General features: G+C 50.2%; 1 protein-coding gene across 1 annotated transcript in view; it reads right to left on the bottom strand.

The window, feature by feature from the left end:
- Positions 1-22401, bottom strand: part of ABCC8 (ATP binding cassette subfamily C member 8) — an 84258-nt gene that overhangs the window by 16044 nt on the left and 45813 nt on the right. Inside the window, 12 exon segments of the mRNA XM_021675173.2 lie at positions 1435-1572; positions 3248-3328; positions 3975-4059; positions 5074-5172; positions 6170-6205; positions 8137-8169; positions 18213-18318; positions 19021-19096; positions 19408-19546; positions 19548-19588; positions 19682-19787; positions 21923-22068. Coding sequence (XP_021530848.2) covers positions 1435-1572; positions 3248-3328; positions 3975-4059; positions 5074-5172; positions 6170-6205; positions 8137-8169; positions 18213-18318; positions 19021-19096; positions 19408-19546; positions 19548-19588; positions 19682-19787; positions 21923-22068 — 1086 coding nt within the window.

The raw sequence follows: 22401 nt of genomic DNA, 5'->3' as shown, positions 1-22401 counted from the left end.
GCTTCCTGGCTCAAGCCATCCTCCTGCCTCAGCCTCCTGAGTAGCTGGAACCACAGGTGCACACCACCAAACCTGGCTAATTTTTTGATTTTTTTTTTTTTTTGTAGAGACAGGGTTTCACCATGCTGCCCTAAGCTGGTCTCAAACTCCTGGGCTTAAGAGATCTGCCCACCTTGGCCTCCCAAGGTGCTGGGATTACAGGCGTGAGCTACCACGCCCGGCTCAATAAAACTTTTAATTTGGAACACTCGATGACACCATCACGTAGACCTGCCACTAATTCAGACACCCGCCCCTGCTGCCCTCACCCCTTCCCACCCTATGCTGAGGTTTGAGGGGCCCAAGAGTCATGGTCACTCATAACTCAGGGAACCCAGCACTTCTGTGTTCCTCAGGATTGTCCTGAGCTATAAGGCATGGCCAGGTTCACTACAGAAACTCAGAAACAAACCTTCTCTATCTGTTTATATATATACATATATTTAAATCTAGATTTTCTTTGGGTCTTTTTTATACTGGAGGGGGTTCTCATCATACATGGAAGATTTATTTTGGGGGAAATAAGCAGAGCCTTTGGCATGGGTCTGAAGTTCAGAGAGGGTCTCGATTTTGGCTGTTGTTCAGAGGAAAATTTATATAGGAGTAGGCATGACCTAGGGTTCAAAAGTCACATGATCTCCATCTTAAAAATTAAGTGCTTTCTAATAAATCAAAAAGTAATTATTTTCTACCTACTGAAGAGTATGGGAATTTAGTTAATGAGGGGTTTCACAACATTGCATTCTGTTGATAATAATAAAATTTCTTTTCTTTTCTTTTGTTTTCAAATTTTCTGAGACAGGGTCTTGCTCTGCCACCTGGGCTGCAGTGGAGTGCAGTGGCATGATCATAGCTCACTGCAGCCTTAAACTCTGGGCTCAAGTGATCCTCATGCCTTGGCCGCCCAAATTACAGTTGTGAGCCACTGCGCCCAGCCTGAAGTTTCAATTACTACCACTATTGTTTGGTTCCATATTTCCTGTATGATCCCAAACTGCAGCCATCTACCCTGGGAAGGTCATAGAGTGGGAAAATGGCTTTTCCATCCAAATGGGCACTCCCCATGGCCGGGGGACGGATCATCCAAAGGGCAGGGATCAGAAGGTGAGAAGGGTGCACCTGATTATTCCTGAGACTTCTTGGTGCTAGCCTTGAGTGTACCACGGGGGCCCCGGCCAGTATAGGGAGTGTCTGTGGGTCTAGGTGATACCAAGACCCTGGCCTGTATAGGGTCTCCCTGAGATGCCCAGCGTGCATGAAGCCATCCAGTGCTGATCTCTTATGCTTTGTGGCCCTCAGCAATCGCTACCAAGACAACTGATTGGTTACTGCCAAGATGCCTGACAGCCTCCCCAGACCTGCCCCCTATAGCCTGAACCCCTTGTTCCCCCTCACCCAGTCTGCATGGGGCAGGTACTGTAGCTTGTGGGTCACTAGGACCACTGTCCTCTTGTCGTCCCGGAGCAGCTCAAGGATGCCAGCCTGCATCAAGTGGTCACTCAGATGGATATCCAGAGCTGAGAAGGGGTCATCCTGGGCAGAGGGGAGAGGAGGAGAAGGTAGGGACAGGTATGGCAGGGAGGGGTGACAATGAGTATAAAACCCATTACAGGTCTATCAGCTCTGGTCTAGGGACCGAAGCTAGTTAGCTGTGTGGCTTTGGACAACTCACCCAAGCTCTCTGGGCCTTGGTTACCTCATCTTAAAATGGGGCAGTTGTCAGATATCACTCTCAAACAGATCTAATCACTTCACTAACTGACTTCTGGACCGTCAATGGCTCCTAATCATCTCTAAAGTCAAATCCCCTGGGCTGGTGTTCCAGGTGCTTTATCACTCTCACTTTCCCATCGAGACTCACATCGCAGCTGTGCTTTCTCAGCACTCTGCATTCCAAGTTCCCAGGAAGCCTGTGGTCTAGGCCTTCTCCCGAGCTGTTCCTCTGCCTGGAGCGCTGTTCTACCTTTTGTCTGCCTGGTAAACTCCTATCCATCCTTCACTCACCTAAGCAACAGTTCCTCCTGCTTCCCATCCTGACCCCCACACCTACCCTTCCTTCCTCTCTATTTCCATGACACCAGCTCAAAGCCAGATCTAATGGTTGTTTGTCCATTCCTGACTACAGCACTCCCAAGAACTGAGACTTCTTGTGACCTGTGCCTGGCACAGAGTAGATGCTTCATTAAACGTTTGCTGAGAAAAACGTTTACCAAGATAAATGTTTACCTCGCTTTTCTCTAACAGAGTTGTTTAAATCTCATGAAAGATTGCGAATATGCCAATGCTTTGTAGAATGCTATGCGTGTGTCCGATGGTAACAGAGACTACGAATCTTCCCATTGTGAAGTGTCCTTAGTAAAGGTGTACTCGTGTGTGTGTTGTGGGGAGAAGGGAGGGCATAAAGCTGGAATGAGAGATTCGAGCTTCCTTCTTCCAACCTCCTGTGCAAATGGCTTCCCTCTTTCCTTCTGTTTAATTGACTCTCCCTTGGAGGCTCTCCTCCAGGCCCTCCCTGATTACTCCAGCCCTCACAGTTGTCTCCCTGGACAAGACCCCTCACAGTTTATGCCGCACAGTTTGGTTTTTAACTGAGCTGTGCCTCTTGAACTGGGTGAGCTCTGTCTCCCTAAGCAGATTCTAAATCTTTGAGGCCAAGGACTGGGTCTTAGAATTCTTCAGTGAAGTAGCGCAAGGATCGAGAATAAGTGTTGTCTCATGTTGGATGGCCGGTGGTTACCTGAAGTGTTGTGTTGAGAAGGATTCTGAATCCAAGTTAAGTTACAAGGAAAACAATTCTGTGAACAATTAGCAATGTCTGTCCTGGGCATAAGATGGGAAGTGGCAGCACACATCCCATGTATCAGCCATTCTTATAGTTGGGCTGCATAAGTGTTGAGGGCCCGGGCTATCCCCCAGAGAAGCAGCCTGTAACTACAACTTTCCTCTGCTCATTGGCTACTGCAGAGCTCAGTCTGAAGTCTACAATGGGTCATTTGTGATATCCTTGCCTGCCTCAGTTTCCCTATCACTAGGATGATTAGGCAATATCTTTGGCAGGAGAGGTTTACTCCTGGAGAGGAAGATTGTTGGATGATGGTGGGGGTGGTGGGGGTGGTGGGGGTGGTGGGGGAGGTATGGGTGGGCAATTAATCCTGGGAAGCAGTCAGAGACCAGGACCCCCAAGAGAACTGCCAGCTGGGGCACTCACCAAGAAGACGACGTTGGCGTGCTGGTAGAGGGCTCGGGCCACACTGATTCGCTGGCGCTGACCACCAGACAGGTTGATGCCCTGTCACCAAAGAGGAGGAACAGATCATGCCCTCAGCCATTCAGGGGACACTGTCCTGGCCCCTACTGGACTGTGAGCTCTTTGGGACAGAGGCCTGGCTCTGTCCACTTGCTTGCCCACTTCTCACCTTGCAGAGAGAAGGAATTTGCACGTGTTTACTGAATTCATTCGGAAGAGGGCAGCATGATCCCCAAGTCTTTAAAGATTCATTGTGCAGGTGCTAGGGACCATCTGACCAGTACAAACCAAGACAGAGGCAGTAGGGATTTAAATCACACTCAAGGAAGACAGTCACAGGAGAATCCTATTAGTCTAAGCTTGTGGAGGGGACCCTGTCAGAGGATGAACAGGAACAATTTAACCCGGGCTGAGCACAGTGTTGTGTGGGCTCTCAGTATATACCTAGGGCACAAATGGAGAAGATCCCCAGCCTGGGAGGGCGCTAAGCTGACCTTGCCCACCGAGCAGGACTGAAAACCTGTCAAAGGACTTCATTAAGGACATCACGTTTGACCTTACTGCAGACAACTCCTCAGCCTTCCCCATCTCCTGTTTCCTAGTTACCCACTTTCCCCGAGGAGGGTCTCAGGGCATGGTAGGTTGGGGGTCCTGGCTTTGAGAAAACCCCTCAGAGGCTGCGACTAACCCGTTCCCCAATCTGGGTCTGGTCTCCATGAGGCAGGATGTCGATGTCTGGCTGCAGAGAGCAGGCTTCAATGACCATCTTGTACCTGGCGTGGGTAGAGGCAGGGGATGCAGCTGGTCAGCCTGGTCAGTGTTGGCCTGAGCATTTGCAAGGGGTCATTAGTCTCTGGGGAGCTGTGCCCAGGGTGAGCAATGGCTTAAATGGGCCTCCCGCTTGGGTGCAAGCAAACACCATGTGAGCTTGCAAAGAGCTGAGGTCAGCACTTCACACAGCATTGGGGCAGGTTAAATACTTGAAGGATGGAATCGGATGGGAGCAAATACGCAGAGTCAGTGATGAAAAGGTGCTCGTGATCAGTGTGCAGTGGGAAAAGCTGCGGCTGGAGCCCATGTGTGGGGCACTGGTAGGGAAAATCACTGCCGGTTGGTTTAGGCGGTAATGATGATGGCTGGGCAAATATTTACCCAGCCTGTTCCTCTCATACTTCCCCGGCCAGCCCTTAGCCTGGGCAGGTGCCAGCCAGAGTTCATGGAGGCATCAGAGTATCCTGGTGACAAGCATATACTTAGTTGTTAGGGAGCTTTGGATGTGAGACCCATCTTGGTCACTTACTGGCTGGATGGCCTTGGGCAAGTTATTTAACCTTTCTGAGACTTGCTTCTTCAACTGCAGAGTGGGAATAATAATAGCACCTACCTGCTGAGGTTGTTGTAAGCATGGGAGGAAATTCCGTGTACAAAGAGCTCGGCACTGTGCCTGGTATGTGGTAAGAGCTCAATGGATGCTAGCCCTAACTATTATCGTTGGAGGGAAAATAGTGCAGGGGCCACACGGATGGAGACTCGCAGAGAGCTGGCCAGCCCTCGCACCAGCTAGAGAAAAGGCAGCAGGGTTCTCTCCCTTTCCTCCACTCCTGCCCTCCGGGAGCTGGACTGCCCAAAGCTCAGGCACACCTGGCCCCTCTCCAGGTGCACCATATGGAGAGGCTGGAGAGCAGAGAAGTGCCTGGGCGTGGGTGATCGATGGAGGGGGCCCCGGAACTTGGGTAGGCTGGCCATCCTCCCCTCCCCCATCCAGCCTCCCTCCGACAGGCTTTTACCGTTGTTTGTTGAAGGGACTCTCAAAGATGATGTTCTCCTCCACAGTGGCATTCAGCAGCCATGGTTTCTGAGAGGCATAGGCCACTGGGCCTCTCTTCCTGGAAAAGGCAGGGCGGGAGTAGGGGGTGCGGGAGGCATTCTCAGGGGCTTCTTCTCAGAGGAAGTTGTCAAGCTGATGGCTCTGACTCGGGCAAGGGGGTGGGGGCAGTGCTAACAGGGAGGTGCGGTTGCTTAGCGTGGCCTCTGGTGGCCTCGCCTTCCCCCAGGCAGGTTTGAGAGGTCCGGTCTCAGCTGACTGGGGCAGCAGGACTTCATCCCCTCCCTGTCCTACACCCCGCCTGCCCCAGCCCTGCAGTCTGTTGTTCCTTAGTCAGGGAGGTGCCCCAAAGTGTGACCAAACCAAGAGAACACTCAACTCTTTTCTTCCTCCCTCTTTGGGTAGCCCTCAAACCACTGGACTTTGAAGCCAGCAGGTAATTCTCCAAATGGAAGAACTTTTTTTTTTTTAGGCAGAGGCAAGGCCACCTTTTGTGTGATTTTTTTTTTTTTTTTTTTTTTGAGATGGAGTCTTGCTCTGTCACCCAGGCTGGAGTACAGTGGCAAGAGAGACTCACTACAACCTCCCCCTACTGGGTTCAAGTGATTCTCCTGCCTTAGCCTCCTGAATAGCAGGGATTACAAGGCACGCACCACCACGCCTGGCTAATTTTTGTATTTTTAGTAGAAATGAGGTTTTGCCATGTTTGCCAGGTTGGTCTCAAACTCTTGACCTCAGGTGATCCACCCACCTCGGCCTCCCAAAGTGCTGGGATTACAGGCATGAGCCACTGTGCCCGGCCGTAATGTGGTTTTTGAAGATGAAAAGAAAAAAAAAGAGACTCTCAGATAAAATGATCTTGTGTGAAGGGAGTAAGTGGATGCATAGAAGCAGGGGCAGCTCCCAATCCACCTGGCAGAGACCAGAGCCCTCCCGGCCTCCCCCCACACTGGGACTGGGGCCTGGGGGCTGCCCTCCACGGTGACGTAGCTCCCTCAGGCCTGAGAGCGCCTTGGAGGGAGCTGACCCTGGAGGGCAATGTTCCCAGGATGTGGTACCTGATATCCGAGTTGGTCGCTGTCTCCCGCTCTGGGCTGCAGCAGGGGAGGAAAGGCACACTGAGCTCTCATGGGGGTGAACCATGACCTCCAGGAAGATCCTGAACTCCCTCAAACCCAACATGAGCATGCCTTTACAATCCCCGGGACCCAGTCTACAGCCACACATGCTGCAGAGAGAGGTGTGGAGAGTGGGGGAGGGCCATCTTGGGGAAGCCTCCGCTGCCTGACTATGTGGGTGTGTTGAGGAGGACACTGGAGGGCCCAGTTAAGAGGAAGAATGGGGAGAGGCACCATTGGTGCAGGTTCCTGGGGGGAAACTTGCCAGGTCAGGGAGTATGAAGCCCAATGTGGCTCCTCCAGACCCAGCCTCTGCATTCAGGTTGGAACGAACAGGCTGAGGTTGAGGCTGATATGGCTGCACAAGCAGCTGGGGCAGGGAACACTCTGGACAGAGTCAGGCCAGGCTGGGCAGGGTGACACCAGCACCTGCACTCTGGGGGTGGGAGCCCACAGCCGTGGAGCTGCGAAGGGCTCCAGGCATGATCTGCAGCCCCATGTGGCCCTATCAGAAGGCGACCACGGAATGTGGGGGATCTGCCAGGGAAGATGTCAGGTGCAGTGCCACGTGCCCTGGACTGCCCAGGCTGCTCCCGTGTCAAATATTCTGTCACTCTGTTCTCATCCACACAAGTGAACTTGTCACATGCCATGAGGTCTGATTTTTGGCTCAAGAAATACAGTCGCTACTGTTACAGAAGCTGAGCCTGTCATCACATACTGACACTTGGGGACAAGGAGGGAGAAAGGGCAGAGAAAATGTAGCAAAGTGAAGCCTCTTTGGTGTTGCAAAGTGAAGACCGGAGGCTTAAACTTATTTACAAAGCTGAGTCAACCTTCCCTGTCCTGACTTCATACCACCTCTAAGGTGTCTCAAATGTTCTTAGGAGAGGTGAGGGGAGGGAAGGTTTTGAGGGACTCAGAGTCTCATTAATCAATTTCACTTGGATTTTTTAGATTTGCACATAGAAAATAAAGCAATAAGACTGAACTTTCTGTCTGGCCTGAGCGACACCCATCTCCTTTTCTTACAGTCATGTTTCCGAACTTTCTTTTCCATTACCAGCCCTAGAGCCTTTTTAGATATATTTTTTCTGTCTTTCCTGTCACTTTTTTTTTTTTTTTATTTGAGATGGAGTCTTGTTGCCCAGGTTGGAGTGTAATGACACGATCTTGGCTCACTGCAACCGCCACCTCCTGGGTTCAAGTGATTTTCCTGCCTCAGCCTCCTGAGTAGCTGGAATTACAGGCATGTGCCACCACATCTGGCTAATTTTTTTTTTTTTTTTTTTTTTTGGATTTTTAGTAGAGACGGGGTTTCTCCATGTTGGTCAGGCTGGTCTCGAACTCCTGACCTCAGGTGATCCGCCCGCCTCGGCCTCCCAAAGTGCTGGGATTACAGGCATGAGCCATTGTGCCCGGCCTTTCCTGTCACTTAAAAATAAAAACATTTCAGAGGTTTAGGAAACTTCTGAAACTAAAAGTACGTTGACGAGGTTGTACAACTATCACCACCATCTAATTCCAAAACATTCTTATTTTCCCCAAAAGAATCCCATGCACAGTAGCAGTCACTCTCCCTCCCTTCTTTCTCCCACCAGCCCCTGGCTACCGCTAATCTATTTTCTGACTCCATCCACCATGAACTTTTAGCACCACAGATACACTGATATCTGTTTGGTACTTTGGACAGCCACAAAGCATTGCAATGTCTTAAGTGTTTTCTGCCCTCAAGAACCAAATTTTGCCCTCATTGAGAATGCAGGCCTTAGCCTTACATCTCTGAAAGTATGTAGGCTGTACACCCCTAAATCCATACTCAGCATTCCCCATTCACAAGCCCCCTGCCCCTACCCTGCCCCTTCCCTTTGTTGGGGCCCACTTCTGACCCAGTCCCAAGGCTGTACCTGGGGTCCTCTCCTGTCTCGCTGTCAGGAAGGCTGCTGGGGCACAAATGGGAAAGACCAACACCAGTTAGTTCCCACCCCATTGACTTTCCATCACGCTGGGTCTCAGGGGAGAAGCAATCTCTACCCCTCCCACCCCTTCCCAGGGTTTCCAAATGGCCTCGGTGGGGTCAGAAAGCACTCTTCTCAGTCTCTGTCCCTCCCACAACACCTAGATGGGCACCCTCCAAATAACATGTGCTAAGTCAAGCGTTCCTAGAATTGACTCGGAGCAGCAGTGAGGCTGGCTGAGCATCAGGAGCATTTTATAGCTGGAAAATGCAATCTCAGAGAGGGAAAGTGAAAGGACACAATCATTTCTTATAATGTTTTCCAAACTGTGGATAGAGACCCAATCATTGGGTCTGGAATCAGTAGGCTGCAAGTGCATTAGAGGAAAAAAAAAAAAAACAATAGATGAAATCAGTGTGTACTGCATGGGGTACTGTATTTTTTTGTGATTTTTTTCTCGTTTATAAATGCATAAATATAGTGGACTGTGATGTCAAATGCCTTTCATACTATGGATTATGGTAACTTAAAAAAAACAACAACACTGAGGTGACCTGAATTGTGGTGCCAATTTTGCCAGTGCTGTATCCTCTACCCCAGGACACCTCCCAGCCTTCCAGAAGCAGCCCCTTGCCAATGAAATGTATACTTCTGACATGAACATTTGGAAAATACAGATCGTACAGATCTTACTTTAATAATACTAAAACCACTAAAATTTATTTAACTTTTATAAGCACCACCATAGTAGTATTTTCTTTTCTTTCTTTCTTTCTTTTTTTTTTTTTTAGACCCATTGCCCAGGCTAGAGTACAGTGGTGTGATCTCGGCTCACTGCAACCTCCACCTCCTGGGCTCAAGTGATCCTCCTGCCTTAGCCCCTTGAAGAGCTGGGATTACAGGCACGTGCCACCACGCCTGACTAAGTTTTGTATTTTTTTTAATAGAGACAGGGGTCTCCCTATGTTGCCCAGGCTGGTCTCAAACTCCTGGGCTCCAGCGATCCTCCAGCTCTGGCCTCCCAAAACATTGGGATTACAGGCAGTGAGCCACAGCACCCAGCCAGTATTGTCTCTTTTAAAGCTCAAAATAACCATATGAAGGAGGTTTATTTTGATTGCCCTCACTTTACGGATAAAGAAGGAAGGCTCAGACCTAAAGGCTAAGTAACTTGCCCAAAGTCACTCAGCTAGCAAGGAGTGGAGAAAATAGCTCTGACTCCAAAGTTCATGCTACATTACCTCCCCTGTAATTTTCCATGCCATAGCTCTGATAAATACCCCTTGTTGGGAGAACCAGCATGGACAAAATCAAGATGGAAATGAGCCTGATGAAGTTCCCCTCCTGCTGAGGGGCAGGACTGAATGGAGATTCTGATGGATATGTAATCCCCAGTCCGCTCTTTTCCTGTTCTCTCATCTGTGTGGTCTCATTTCATTCTCTTAACCCAATCAAACTTCGCATTCCCTAACCATGAGATTGTTGTAATTCGCAATTTACAGACAACCTGGTAACATGAAACATAAAAACCCAAAGCTTACAAATTCCAGCTCTGCGGCCACAGCCCAGATAAGCTCATCTCTGGAGTCTTCCTGACCTGACTACTTCCAGAGTAGCAGAGGTGGTTATTTAATTCATCTGTGGAATCCCTGAGGACCCCAGCACACAGTAAGCTCTCCCAGCCCTAACAACTCAGTTTGCAACATTGTCTGCACTGCTCAATTAGCCCTCATAATGGACTACCTTCCTCTCTAATCAGCTCCTGTGTAATTCTTTCATTCCCCAGTGGGATTTTAAGGCAGGAAGAACAGCCCCCATGGTGCTCAGCACATGACAGAGCTATATAATGAATAGAGGTTGGTAACAGACATATTAATCATTTGAGAAGAAGGAAGGGAGGGACTGGCACTCATAGCTGGCCTTCCCTGTGCACTGTGAGAAGTTGTTTGCAAACAACTCGTCATCTCGTCCTTGCAACCCTACAAACCCTATCCCCATTTTACAGATGAGGAAACTGAGACTCGGAGTTTGCAAATGTGACAGAGCTAGGAAGAGGGGAAGCTGGGGTGTGAAACCAAGTTCTTCTCTTTCCAGTGAGCCCCAAGCCTCTTCCAATGTGCCTCCCCAAAGCTTTGTATCTGTTTGAAGCTGAGAAATAAAGAATGGTATGCCTGGCAGGCACTTCTCTCACTCATTGCTGGGGTCCTTACAAGAGTGCTGGGGGCATCCGATTCCTCCTCTGCCTGCACTCTGCGGACGAAGCACACAGCTGAAAGCATGAGCCTCTCAGTTTCCCAACCGCACGTCCTTCCCTCCAGCCCTCTAGGAGCTGGCATATGTGTGGCAACCTGAATCAGGGCGCAGAGGCTGCCCTCTAGGGACCCACACTCTGGTAGGGCAAATCAGACAGGTACCGAAGTCAGGAGGTTATGAGGGCCAAACGAAAAGTAGGACAAAGTATCAGAGAACTTTTGGGGGAAAGTACACACAAATGCATATGCAAATGCGTAAAAAAAAACTGGAAGCCCCTGGGTGATGGGATATTAGGTGGTTTTTATCTTCTATATGCTTGTGTGTCTTTTCTAATGTAATGTGCATTCTTTTAGAATCAGAGAAAAGAGCATAATTTTTAAAAGAAATTTGGAGGAGGAAGAAACCTGAGAAAATGACTAGAGCCTCATAGAAGTCATCGCTGAACTAAACCTTGAAGAGTGGGAAGGATGAGATGGTGGAGGTGGAGGGAGGGAACTGTAGGCTAAAGGAAGAGGCAGCGAATGATAACGGGCACGAGGAGAAGCAGGAAAAATATGGGCTCTGATGTTTGAATCCCAGAGGCGTTTCCACTCACTGGCTGTGAAATCTGAGGCAAGCCACTTTACTCGGAGGAGCCTCTGTTTCCTGGCCTATAAAAGGGGGGTGAAGGTGCAAACCTCACAGTGACACTGGGAGAATGTATTACAGCTCACAGCTGGTTAGAGGGCAGGTCGTAGTCTTGGAGAACTAGGAGGAATTGTTTTTTCAGCTCAGTGCTTGGCCCCAAAACTACAGGCAGAGGGAGAATTGAATACCTCCAACACTCATTTAAGACCCGGGCAATAAATAAAAAGAGCAGTGGGTGGAAACTGAGGCGCGAACAGTGAGCTAGGATATACAGGGCTCCACAGCCCATTCCTCCTGCCCAGACAGGCTTGTTGCTGTCCTGCAAGGTTACCTTTCACCCACAGTGTCCTTTCCAATTGATGTCATTGGGTCCCAATGCCAAATCTCTGAGAGAGGAAAGGTAGGGTTTTACTCATTGTCCAGACAAGGAAACTGTCTCAGAGAGGTGAAGCAACCTGCTTAAGGTCACAGAGCTGGCAAGTGGTAGCATCAGGACTTCAGCCAGGGACAGCCAGGGACCATCTGGGTCCCACGCCTGGCTGGTCACTTCCACACAGCATCCCTTCTCCTGTCTGTCAGCTGTCTCACCACACCTGCCTGCTCCAGGAAACCCAGGTGCACTTGAGCCCCTGACTTCCAGCTCCCCAAAGCCTCCAGGAATTGTAAAGGCAGATGGGACCAGGGCCGTCCTGAGCGAAGCCTGTTTCTCTCTTCCTGGGGAATCAGGGCCCTGGGCAGGCAGCATCCACACCAACCGGCACAGGCAACAATTACAGCAGGGAGCTCCAGTGAGACTGCATGTGCAGCTCCTCATAGGGAAGCCTCTTCCCCACCCTGATCCTCCCCTCAGGGCCTTGGTTTCTGCTGACCCGAGGGGGGCATTTAAAGTCATTCCACTGTGGATATGAATAGCCCTATTCTGTATTTCCAGGGAAAGAATTTCACCAGAGTGTATCTGCTAATACTGACTTTTTACCAAAACATTTTCCTCTTAAAGATTAAAGAGACAGTTTGCAAATTCCCAGGTTGACAGTTCCTTAAAGCAGATAGCCAGGGAGGGGCAGGTGATTCTTCCTAAAGCAAATGCTTGGGAACCACACAGTTCTGTCTGAGACCAGGAGCCAGGCTGCTGACACGAGGGACCAGCTCAGGGCTGCATCGGCAGGACCTCAGCAGATGGACGCTTCACGCTCACCCTGTGGCTCTGTCTGCACACCTCTGTCCACTCTGGGTGAGTGAGCTCCCCAAAGGCAGTGCCAGGCCTTTTCCTTTGTAGCCTACACAGAATAGTGCACAAAATACACATCTGTACGGGGCATTTGGGGTACAACACGGAATAATCCCTCAAGGAGCTCACAGTCATGGAGGAGACAGACGCATTAGCAAATAATCATAATACCATGTGAAGTATGCACTCACAGTATTTGCTTCTTCCAAATATTGATGGAGAAGAGAGGTAGTGAAATACTGGGTGAGGAAACAACTCTGACAAAGCATGTGGAAAAGAGAGAGATGTCAAGATGCTGATCCACCCGTGAAAAAAAAAAAAAAAAACGGCAGCCTCTTGAAGGTCTAAAGTTGTTTCTGGTTCATTCATTTAGCAAATGAATTTGTTTAGCTAAAAGCACTATGGATACAGTGAGACAAATAAAATACGGTCCCTGTCCCCAGGGAGCTCTCAAGAATCTTTCCCAGGAGACAGGCTGGAGTACATTTAAAGAGCGATAGGGGAATTTTGTTCCCGACAAAGAAGTAGTATGCCGTTGGGTAATAATATTTATAGGATATTTACTACATGCTAGGTTAATCCTCACATCAATCTCATGGGTAATAAGGGAAACTGGTAGAGAAAGGTTATGAAATTTTCCAAAGCACAGAGACCAAACATGGACCCAGGCAGCTTGGCTCCAGAGCCTGCGTGTGCAGCCATACTGCTCCTGCGGTTACTGGAGGAATAAACAAACAGTTGTACCAACAAAGCACCCACCTCCCCAGAGCATTCTCCATTCTGCGCCTCCTAATCCCCCAGCTTCCGGCCCTGTGCCTCCTGGAACTCTTTCTGGCTGCCTGGTCACCAGGTCATGGCCTGGGTATGGCCGAAAAGCATCTGAGCAGCCTGGCATCACCCTCGCCTCTGGCTGCAGACGCACAGACTCGAGAGGGCTTGCCAGGTCAAAGGCTCTTTTGCTTTTAGCTCTCTTTGCAAGCACATTTTCTCCTTGCAGACCTGGGGCCCAATATCAGAGCTGTGGAGCTCCTACCAGTAATGGAGGGGGACACTCAACACACAGCCCCCACACTTAACTCAATGCTCAGGGTAGGTGGGCCGGCCAGAGCAGTGTACATGTCCAGATTTTGAGAGACAAACAGCAGATGAAGCCAATTGAGTCATATCTGCCTGGACTCCTCCTCCTTCTCCTAGCCTCTATAAGGAGCTCTAGACTGGCCTTCCTTCCTACAGTCTGTCAGACTGTCTCTTTTTCTCTCTCGCTAATCCGTCGTTTATCACAACATGATTCTTTCGCAGCATTTGGGGCTACATCTTACTTCCCATAGGTAGGCACTATATCCATAGTGCTTTTGCTAAATGAATTCATTTGTGAAATGAGTGAAGCAGAAACACCTTAAGGCCTTTAAGAGGCTGCCATTACAGTGAATCTTGACATCTGTCTCATTTCCACATGCATTTGCCCAGGCTTTTTCCTAACCCAGTATTTAGCTACTTCTCTTCTCCGTCAATATTTGGAATGAGCAAATAGTATTCATGCACACCTGATGCTGTATTTTGGTTATTTGCTAATGCCTCCATTCCTACCGTCTTTCTGTCTCTTACTCTGTTTCCCCAGGCCATCATCCTTTATCACAAACATGGTTCTTTTGCAGCCTTTGGGCTAAATCTCACTTCTCAGACCTAATACATGGGATCTAAGCCAAGTTGACTTCTTCAGTCTCGTCTCTCATAATGCACCCCATGCAACCAGTACTCCAGGTGCACAGAACTATGTTATTTAATATCAGCAAGACTTTGCCCACACCATCACCCCTGCCTGGAACACCTCCCTCTCCCACTCCCTCCTTTTCTACTTGATGAAACCACACTCATCCTTCAAGGCTCAAATACCACATCCGCAGTGAGCCTCCCCTCCTTGACTGCAGTGTCAATTGTGGTTCCTCTGTGCTCTTCTAAGGCCCAGGTCTCCTCCCCCCTCCCTTAAAAGCAGAGCCATGTCTTAGTCACCTTGGCACTCCTTTTGCTGTCACAGGGTCTAGCACACACTAGGCTCTCAACTGGACAAGTGAATACGTCACTGTGGACACTGGAGCATGAGTTGAGTTGGGAGCAAATTCTCATGACTTCCCAGGGTTGGCTGCAAGCTAACACATGTACTTCACTATGCTTGAGAGGGAAGCTGGATCGGGCAGGAAAGCAAAAAGGATCCTGGAGAAACGAGACCTTTTTCACTACTGGTCCTCTGCGAGCCTCGAACAGAGCCGGGAGCTGGGGCCTGGGCTGCTTGTTGGAGAGTAAGTGTTGATGAGGACAGAGCTGTGAGGACCCACGCGATGGCTTTGGGAGGAGGCAGGTGTGTGTGATCACGGCCACAGCGGCTGCTGGCCTTTGGACTGTCAGGCTAGCTATGCTTTCTTCATGATTCTCTTGTGCCCTTCTCTTTGAGCACATGGTGGGAAACCCATGCACCTGAGCACCTAGGTGCACATCCCACTTCTGCCATTTAACAGCTGGGTGGCCTTGGGCAACTTGCTTCACCTCAGTTTCCTTATCTGATAAATGAGGATATAATAATATCTACTGCACAGAGTTTGGTGCAGATCGACTGTGATGATGAAGTGTCTGGCCTATAAGAAGTGCTTAGGCAGGAACAGGAAACCAAATGCCACATGTTCTCACTCATAAGTGGGAGTTGAACAATGAGAACACATGGACATAGGGAGGGGAACATCATACACTGGGTCTGTCGGGTGTTGGGGGCAAGGGAAGGGAGAGCATTAGGACAAATACCTAATGAATGAGGGGCTTAAAACCTAGATGATGGGTTGATAGGTGCAGCAAACCACCATGGCACAGGTATACCTATGTAACAGACCTGCACACTCTGCACATGTATCCCAGAACCCAAAATAAAATTAAAAAATAGAAGTGCTTAGGGTCCTTTGCCCTGGAGAGGCTCCTTGTGTTCTCTGGGCTGGGGCAGAGGCTTCCAAAGAGAGAGAGGGCAGCAGTCAGACCCTTAGGGTTGGCACAGCTTGGAGAAGAGATGGGGCCTGAGGCAGGGCAGAGCTGAGCCCCTGCCAGTCATGCTGGCTGCATCTGCAGAGGACAAGGAGAGGTGCTGAGGCTGGCACAATGCCACATGAGGGCAATAGGGTGGGGGAGGAGGTGAAGAAAACAGGGCAAAGGGATCAGGTTCAGTGTGGGTTTTGACATCCATGCTGAGCAGGGGAACGCAGGGGCAGCTCCAGTCTCTGAGCCCTGCAGTCCTTCTGGAAAAGCCCTGCCCTGGAGGAGGGTCCAGATCCAGCCTGACCGCTACATGGAGCTTGGACAATACCCCTTAGGACTAGGCCCTGGGGGTCCAGCAGTGGCCAGGCTTGAGGGAAAGAACATGGGCAGAGTCTCTGCTCCACACACTGACCAGGAAGTCACCCAGCCTCTCTGAGTCTCCGTTTCTGCTTCTGTGAAATGGGGTAACAACACTCCCCTCCTAAACTTAATAGGAGGCTTGATGAGATCATGTTGACAATGCACTTAGCAAAGGGCATGGCCCATAGGAGGTGCCCTTTCTTTGGTTACTTTCTTCAGCTCACAGTGCACTGGGGACTCTTGTCTCCTTGCTGCAGGCATGCAGTCAGACAACAGAAAAGGCTCCTCCCTCCAAAAGCTGAAGATGCAGTTGGAATAAGGCAAAATGATCTCAAACCTAATACCTGGACTTTCCCAGTCAGCCTACGTTGAGAAATCTCCCAAGTAAGATGGCAAATGGAGGCAAAGACCCCTTTACCCGCAAAGACATCGCAGTCCCTGATGGGAGGTGATGGGAAACCCAAGGGGCTCATTTGCCAGCCCACAGCCCCACTGAGGAGGGACATTTGTCACCTTTTGGATACACAATTCAGGGACATCTTAGAAATGCCAGAAATGGGGGTGCATGTTGATATTCAGACATTGGGCCCAAAGTCTTTCTCCCTGCTCGGTTCTGCACTCATGCTTGTGAAAAGCCTGACACCTTGAATAATTTTCCCCTAGAAATGATTGGTAGGAAAAGCTTGACCTTCTGCTGATTGGCTGCAACTTTTATTCCTAAATAAGTGCTACAAAGCCCAACAATCCCCTTTTCCCTTGGCTACCAGAGGGCACAGAGCTGGCTGTAGTTGTAATCTGCCCAGGTTTCTGAACATCTTTTTACTCTCTTCATTTCTCAGCTCCTATTTTCTTACCTTTTTAAAGGGTTTTATTTTACATGCATCTTTATTTTATTTTTATTATTAATATTATTTTTTGGAGACAGAGTCTGGCTCTATCGCCAGGCTTGAGTGCAGTGGCACAATCTCAGCTCACTGCAACTTCCATTTTCTGGTTTCAAGTGATTCTCCTGCCTCAGCCTCCCGAGTAGTTGGGACTACAGGCACACACCACCATGCCCGGCTAATTTTTTGTACTTTTAGTAGAGACGGGATTTCACCATGTTGGCCAGGATGATCTCAATCTCTTGACCTCGTGATCTGCCCGCCTCAGCCTCCCAAAGTGTTGGGATTACAGGCGTGAGCCACCACGCCCGGCATCTTTTTTTTTTTTTAATTATGCTTTAAGTTCTGGGATACATGTGCAGAACGTGCAGGTTTGTTACATAGGTATACACATGCCATAGTGGTTTGTGGCACCCATCAACCTGTCATCTACATTAGGTGTTTCTCCTAATGCTGTCCCTCCCCTAGCCCTCCACCCCCCGACAGGCCCTGGTGTGTGATGTTCCCCTTCCTGTGTCCGTATGTTCTCATTGTTCAACTCCTACTTATGAGTGAGAACATTTGGTGTTTGGTTCTCTGTTTCTGTTTTAGTTTGCTGAGAATGATGGTTTCCAGCTTCATCTATGTCCCTACAAAGGACATGAACTCATCCTTTTTTATAGCTGCATAGTATTCCATGGTGTATATGTGCCACATTTTCTTTATCCAGTCTATCATTGATGGGGATTTGAGTTGGTTCCAAGTCTTTGTTGTTGTGAATAGTGCTTCAGTAAATTTACTTGTGCATGTGTCTTTATAGTAAAACAATTTATAATCCTTTGGGCATATACCCAGTAATGGAATTACTGGGTCAAATGGTATTTCTGGCTCTAGATCTTTGAGGAATCACCACACTGTCTTCTACAATGGTTGAACTAATTTACACTCCCACCAACAGTGTAAAAGTGTTCCTATTTCTCCACATCTTCTCCAGCATTTGTTTCCTGACTTTTTAATGATTGTCATTCTAACTGGTGTGAGATGGCATCTCACTGTGGTTTTGATTTTTACACGCATCTTTTATCAACTAGTTTCAAGTGCTTCTTGGAAGTAGGTGGGTATAAATAATAGATTCATGATTGACTCAGCCTGGGGTTCTGGCTCTTTAATTAAGACAGTGATCTTTCCCCAGAAACCAACATTTATTGGTTATATCTGGATCCTCAGAACACCCACTGATGGTGTGTGTGCCAGTGCAGCTCATAACCAAGCTGGAAACCAGTGTTGGTGCTGCAATTTCCCACACTGGGAAATTACTACTGTGCAGCTGAGTAACCATGGGATTAGAGTCAGACAGAACTCAGTTTCAATTCCAGCTCTGCCACGTATTAGCTGTGTGAATTAGGGCAAATAGTATAACCTTCCTCTATAAATGAGAATTGAGAACAGTATGGACCTTTCTGGTTACCATAAAAATTAAATGAAATAATGCATGCAAACGACTCAGCAAAGAATCTGCTCATAGTAGCAATGATGATGAGAATAACAACTAGCAGCATTTGTTGAGTCCTCACTGAACACACAGTGGCCCTTGCAATAAAAGCGTGTGCATCCTCAACTGAGAAGGATGGTTGAAAGGAGGTTTCCCCTCTGCCGAGCCCTGAGGATGCATCTATTACCTGCTCCAGAAGACAGCCCCCGAGACCTTCTGCATCTCCCCTAGTGCAGCTAGAAGGAGCGAGGACTTGCCACAGCCCACCTGCCCCACGATCATGGTCAGCTGACCTGAAGGGAGGGAGGGTGGCAGATGGGAGCGGGGCCAGGGGGAATCTGAACAACCATCACCCAGAAAGACAGACAGACAGATGCACCCTTGGAGCCCCCGTTTTCTTTCCCTCTGCCTAGAATCCCCAACAAGTCCTCTCCGTCTTTAAGCCTTTCTTTCTGGAAATTAACATCCTCCTCTGGCTCCCCAGGTCCTTCCCCGTCTCAGATTTCCTGCCCCACCGCCCTTCCTAAGCACTCGCTTCTCCCTTCCCACTCTCCCAGTGTGAGCCCCGCTCCTTGTGATCCCAAGAAACGCCATCCCAGGTGCCACCTCCAACCCACCTCCATTTGCGTATGGCTGCCTCTGCCAGAGGTCCTCCTGCCTCACGGCCTCTGGGACTTGCCCATTCTCAGAAACCCCACCTCTTCCACTATCTTCTTTGGCTACCCACAGCTAATCTTTCTGTGCATTTCCTATACTGCCTGCAATGGATGGTTTGAAATTAAGGCTGACAGTTTTACCCCGTCCTTAGTGCTGCACTCCCACTTCGCACACGGAAGCCTCTAGAATGTAGCCCACTGCTTCTCTAGTATACCCCAGGCACCCACCAAAAATGAGCAGAGAGCAGGGACTCAATAAGTGCGGCTTTGTCTTCTTATCTCCATGTTATTCAGTGGGACATGGTGAGGGGTGTACTGGAGGGGTGGACTGGGCCGTACCTCGGGGGATACGAATGGTGATGTTGGACAGTGTGGGGATTCCATCTGGGGTCCACGTGAAGTAGCCTCCCATGATCTTCATTGGCCATGCCCCACCGCCCAGGAGAGAACAGAAAAGCAGCTGATTCCCACTGTGAATAGTCTCTGGCCTCTCCTCGTCCATGAAAGCCAAAAGACACTGGCCTTCTCATGCTGACCCCTGCCTAAGGCTGGGGGTCCCCCACTTGGTTGTCCCTGGTTTCTGGATTCCTATGGACTCTACCAATGGGCAGGGTTCCCTCTGCAGAGGACTCTCAGCACGTAGCTCTCGGGCCTTCCAGGTGCTGAGCTCCCTCTGGAAGCTGGTGCTGGGTGGCCGGGCAAGGGGCAGCAGGGTCTAGGACTCACCTGGACACAGCAGTCGTCAGCATCGCCATCTGTGCTGGGGACCAGGCTCTGCAGGGGGCCCATGAGTCCCCGACAGTCCTCCCGGGTTGGACGCTTGCGGTTCACAACCTTGAGGGGCTGGGGGTGGTTTGGAGGTGAACCCACTGGGCTGGGAGCTGTGTAGGTAAGGGAGCCCCTCTTCCTGGGAAAAAAGGCAGAAGTCCAACAGAGGGGGGCCGAGTTTCCGGCCTTAGAGGACCATGCTGGGAGTAGCAAGGGGAGGCCAGGCACTCACCACTGCCTGGTACTTGCTGGCTGGGCCCTGGGGCGTGGGCTCACGGGGGGCACACTGCTCCTCGCGGATCTCTGCACTGGACAGGAACTCACTCAGCTTTTGCACGCTGCACGGGAAGCACAGAGACGCCCCTCACCCCTGCCAGGGGCAGAGGGGAGGGGAGAGGGTGCGGCCTGAGAGAGAGCTCTAAGAAGGCTCTTAGGCCTGAAGTGTAGTCTCACAAAGCCCACACTGAAGGGGGCAGACCAGTGAGCATTCCATGGGGGCAGGTAACTAGTGTTACCAGGGTTTGCTAGGGTTGACCAGTCAGCTGGAGTAGGTGGGGGTCTGGATTAGAGGTGGGATTGGTTAGTTTTAGGGTTGGTTTAATGTTGAAGCTGGTTAGTCTGAGTTATTAGACTGAAGGATGGTTGACGTTGGGTTGGTCAGGGTTAAGGTTAGTTAGGACTAAGATTGGTTAAGAATCAATAGCTAATATTTTGTGAGCACGCACTATATGCCAGACACTGCATAAACTGCTTTGTAGCATTATGCAATCGAATCCCCATAACAGCCTCCTGGGGGAGGTGTCATTACTCATGGGGGAGGCGGCTAGTCCCACCTGCTTCTCTGTCTCAATTTCCCTGTGGGTCCGAGGAGGCACTGGAAGCTTTACTCTTCCAGCTCTTTCTCTCCCATCCTGGAGGTGTGAAAGCTTTCTGGGAAGCTCAGGATCGTTTGTATTCTCCTTTCTTCTCTTTTCTAAATATCCAATAAGCTTGGGGCAGACAAGCCATCTTACCCTCAAGGCAAGGTTATTCTGGGGCTGTAAGTGAGCTGTGGCCTGGAGTCACCCTTTCTGTGTGCCACCCCCTAGATGGGAGGGGCAGACCGCCAGGCTCTGCCTTGTCTCCTGTCCAGCCTTCCTCCCCAGCAGGCAGTGACTGGGAAGGGTGGAGCTGGCCCTCATCTCTTGGGTGAAGCTTCAGGTGGTGTCCCAAGCCCACCTTCAGCCAGAGCCTGAGCTTCCTCACTGAAAAGGCCTCTGCTACTCTGGTGTTCTGTTCCTGGAAACAGTGGGATCCAGAGTGTTTGAAAATGTGAATGCTTTGGGATCAGTGCAACAGTTTCCTGGCAGGTGTAGCATTCTTGAATCTGTGGTTTCTACACAGACTCGTAGGGCTGGAGAGTGGGTGGTGGGAGGTGGGGTGATCATCAGACCCCACAAGGCCATGGCCAAGAAACTGACTCAGCACAGACGATTGTGGAAATGGGAGCTAATCCCTGTTCAACCAACAACTCCTTTGTCAGTACTCCTTACAGCATAATTCTGCTGAGTTATACCCCATTCCATCTTTGAACCCATGCCAGAGCCTCCCCATGCAAGCCACCTCCTCTATCAGCTACTTCATTCCAACAACTATTCCTTCCTTCCAGCTTCCCAGAACCTGTCAGGGTCCCGTGAGACAGGGGTGTCACCTTCCTCAAGGCTGAAGACACAGAGGACATTTGTTACTGACTGGTCCTCTGGCCATGGGTAAGGACAAGCCAGTCCTCCACAGAGGTATGACAGGCTCTTGCTTTCAAGGAGCCAGAGCTATTTCAGAGGAGGTCTTCACACTCCAGACAGGGCATTTCCCAGCCATAGCCTCAGCCTTCTACCTTCAAGCTTTCATTCCTAAGACGGCAATGCCTATGGGACAGTGGCAGAGTCCCCATGAGGCTCTAGAGCCTGGAAGTGGGAGCCTCCAAGAGCTGTGGGCCAATCTGAGCAGGATCCAGCACTTGGGGGAAGCTGTTTCAATGGCCGAGGCAGAGGGCTCGGGGCTGTGGAAAGGGTAGGGGATGCTCAGCGTGGGCAAGACAGACACAGTGGATGCCTTCTGATATCCAAGGGGCTGCCACGTGGGGAAGGGATGGCCTCATTCTGGCTGGCTCAGGAGGGCGCAGTTAGGACCAGTGGGTAGAATTTAGGAGGATTCCACATTTGGCTCAGCATTAATTTTTTTTTTAGTTGTCATGGAAGTGACAGTGAGTCCCCTCTCCTGGGAGGTATATAAGCAAATCCTTGCTCAGGGATGGTGAGCTGGAAAACCATACAGGCCAGTGTCCCTCTGACCAACCAGGACCAGCTGCATCGAGGCCCAGCAATGGGGGTGTGTCCCGGGACCAAATAACTACAGATTGGCAGTCATTCAAGCAAGCCCTGAGGCTGACACAGGAGCTGCCCTCCCAGTGCCCTCGCCCAGACCCTCCCCTCACCTCACTAGAGCTTTGACGGTAGATCGGACCACGCTGGACAGCAGGAACAGCGGTGTGACCAAGATGTGGAAGAGGGAGAGGGAGGCAAAGGCCACGGAGGGCGAGAAGTCAGCCTCTCTGAAGAAGCTGACGTGGCCCACGAAGGTCTGTGGACAGAGGCACAAGTGAGGCTGGGGTGGCTCAGGGTGTGGGCCCCTCCCACACTGGAACCACTCAGCGCTGGAAGGGAAACGAGAAGGCTGGCAGGGAGGGGGCTCCTAAGAGGACCTTTCAGTTGGAGACACCCTCATCAACCCCACAGTCATCTCATGGAAGCTTCCCCAACAAGTTCAGGACTTCAAGCTGGAGAGCAGGAGCTGCTCCCTCCCCATCCTGCCCAGTCTTGGCCGGGAATGAGCAGGGAGGAGACCCCAAGTTAGGTCAGCACTGCCCTCTCCTCAGACAGCAGGCGGGGTGCTCATCTCCCCAGTCCTCATCAG

Source organism: Aotus nancymaae, unplaced genomic scaffold (assembly GCF_030222135.1).
Source record: "Aotus nancymaae isolate 86718 unplaced genomic scaffold, 86718_ANA_hifiasm-v0.15.2.pri h1tg000059l, whole genome shotgun sequence".
NCBI classification, from domain to species: domain Eukaryota; kingdom Metazoa; phylum Chordata; class Mammalia; order Primates; family Aotidae; genus Aotus; species Aotus nancymaae.
Note: the sequence above shows the minus strand (reverse complement) of the source record. Positions and strands in the feature narration are given on the sequence as shown.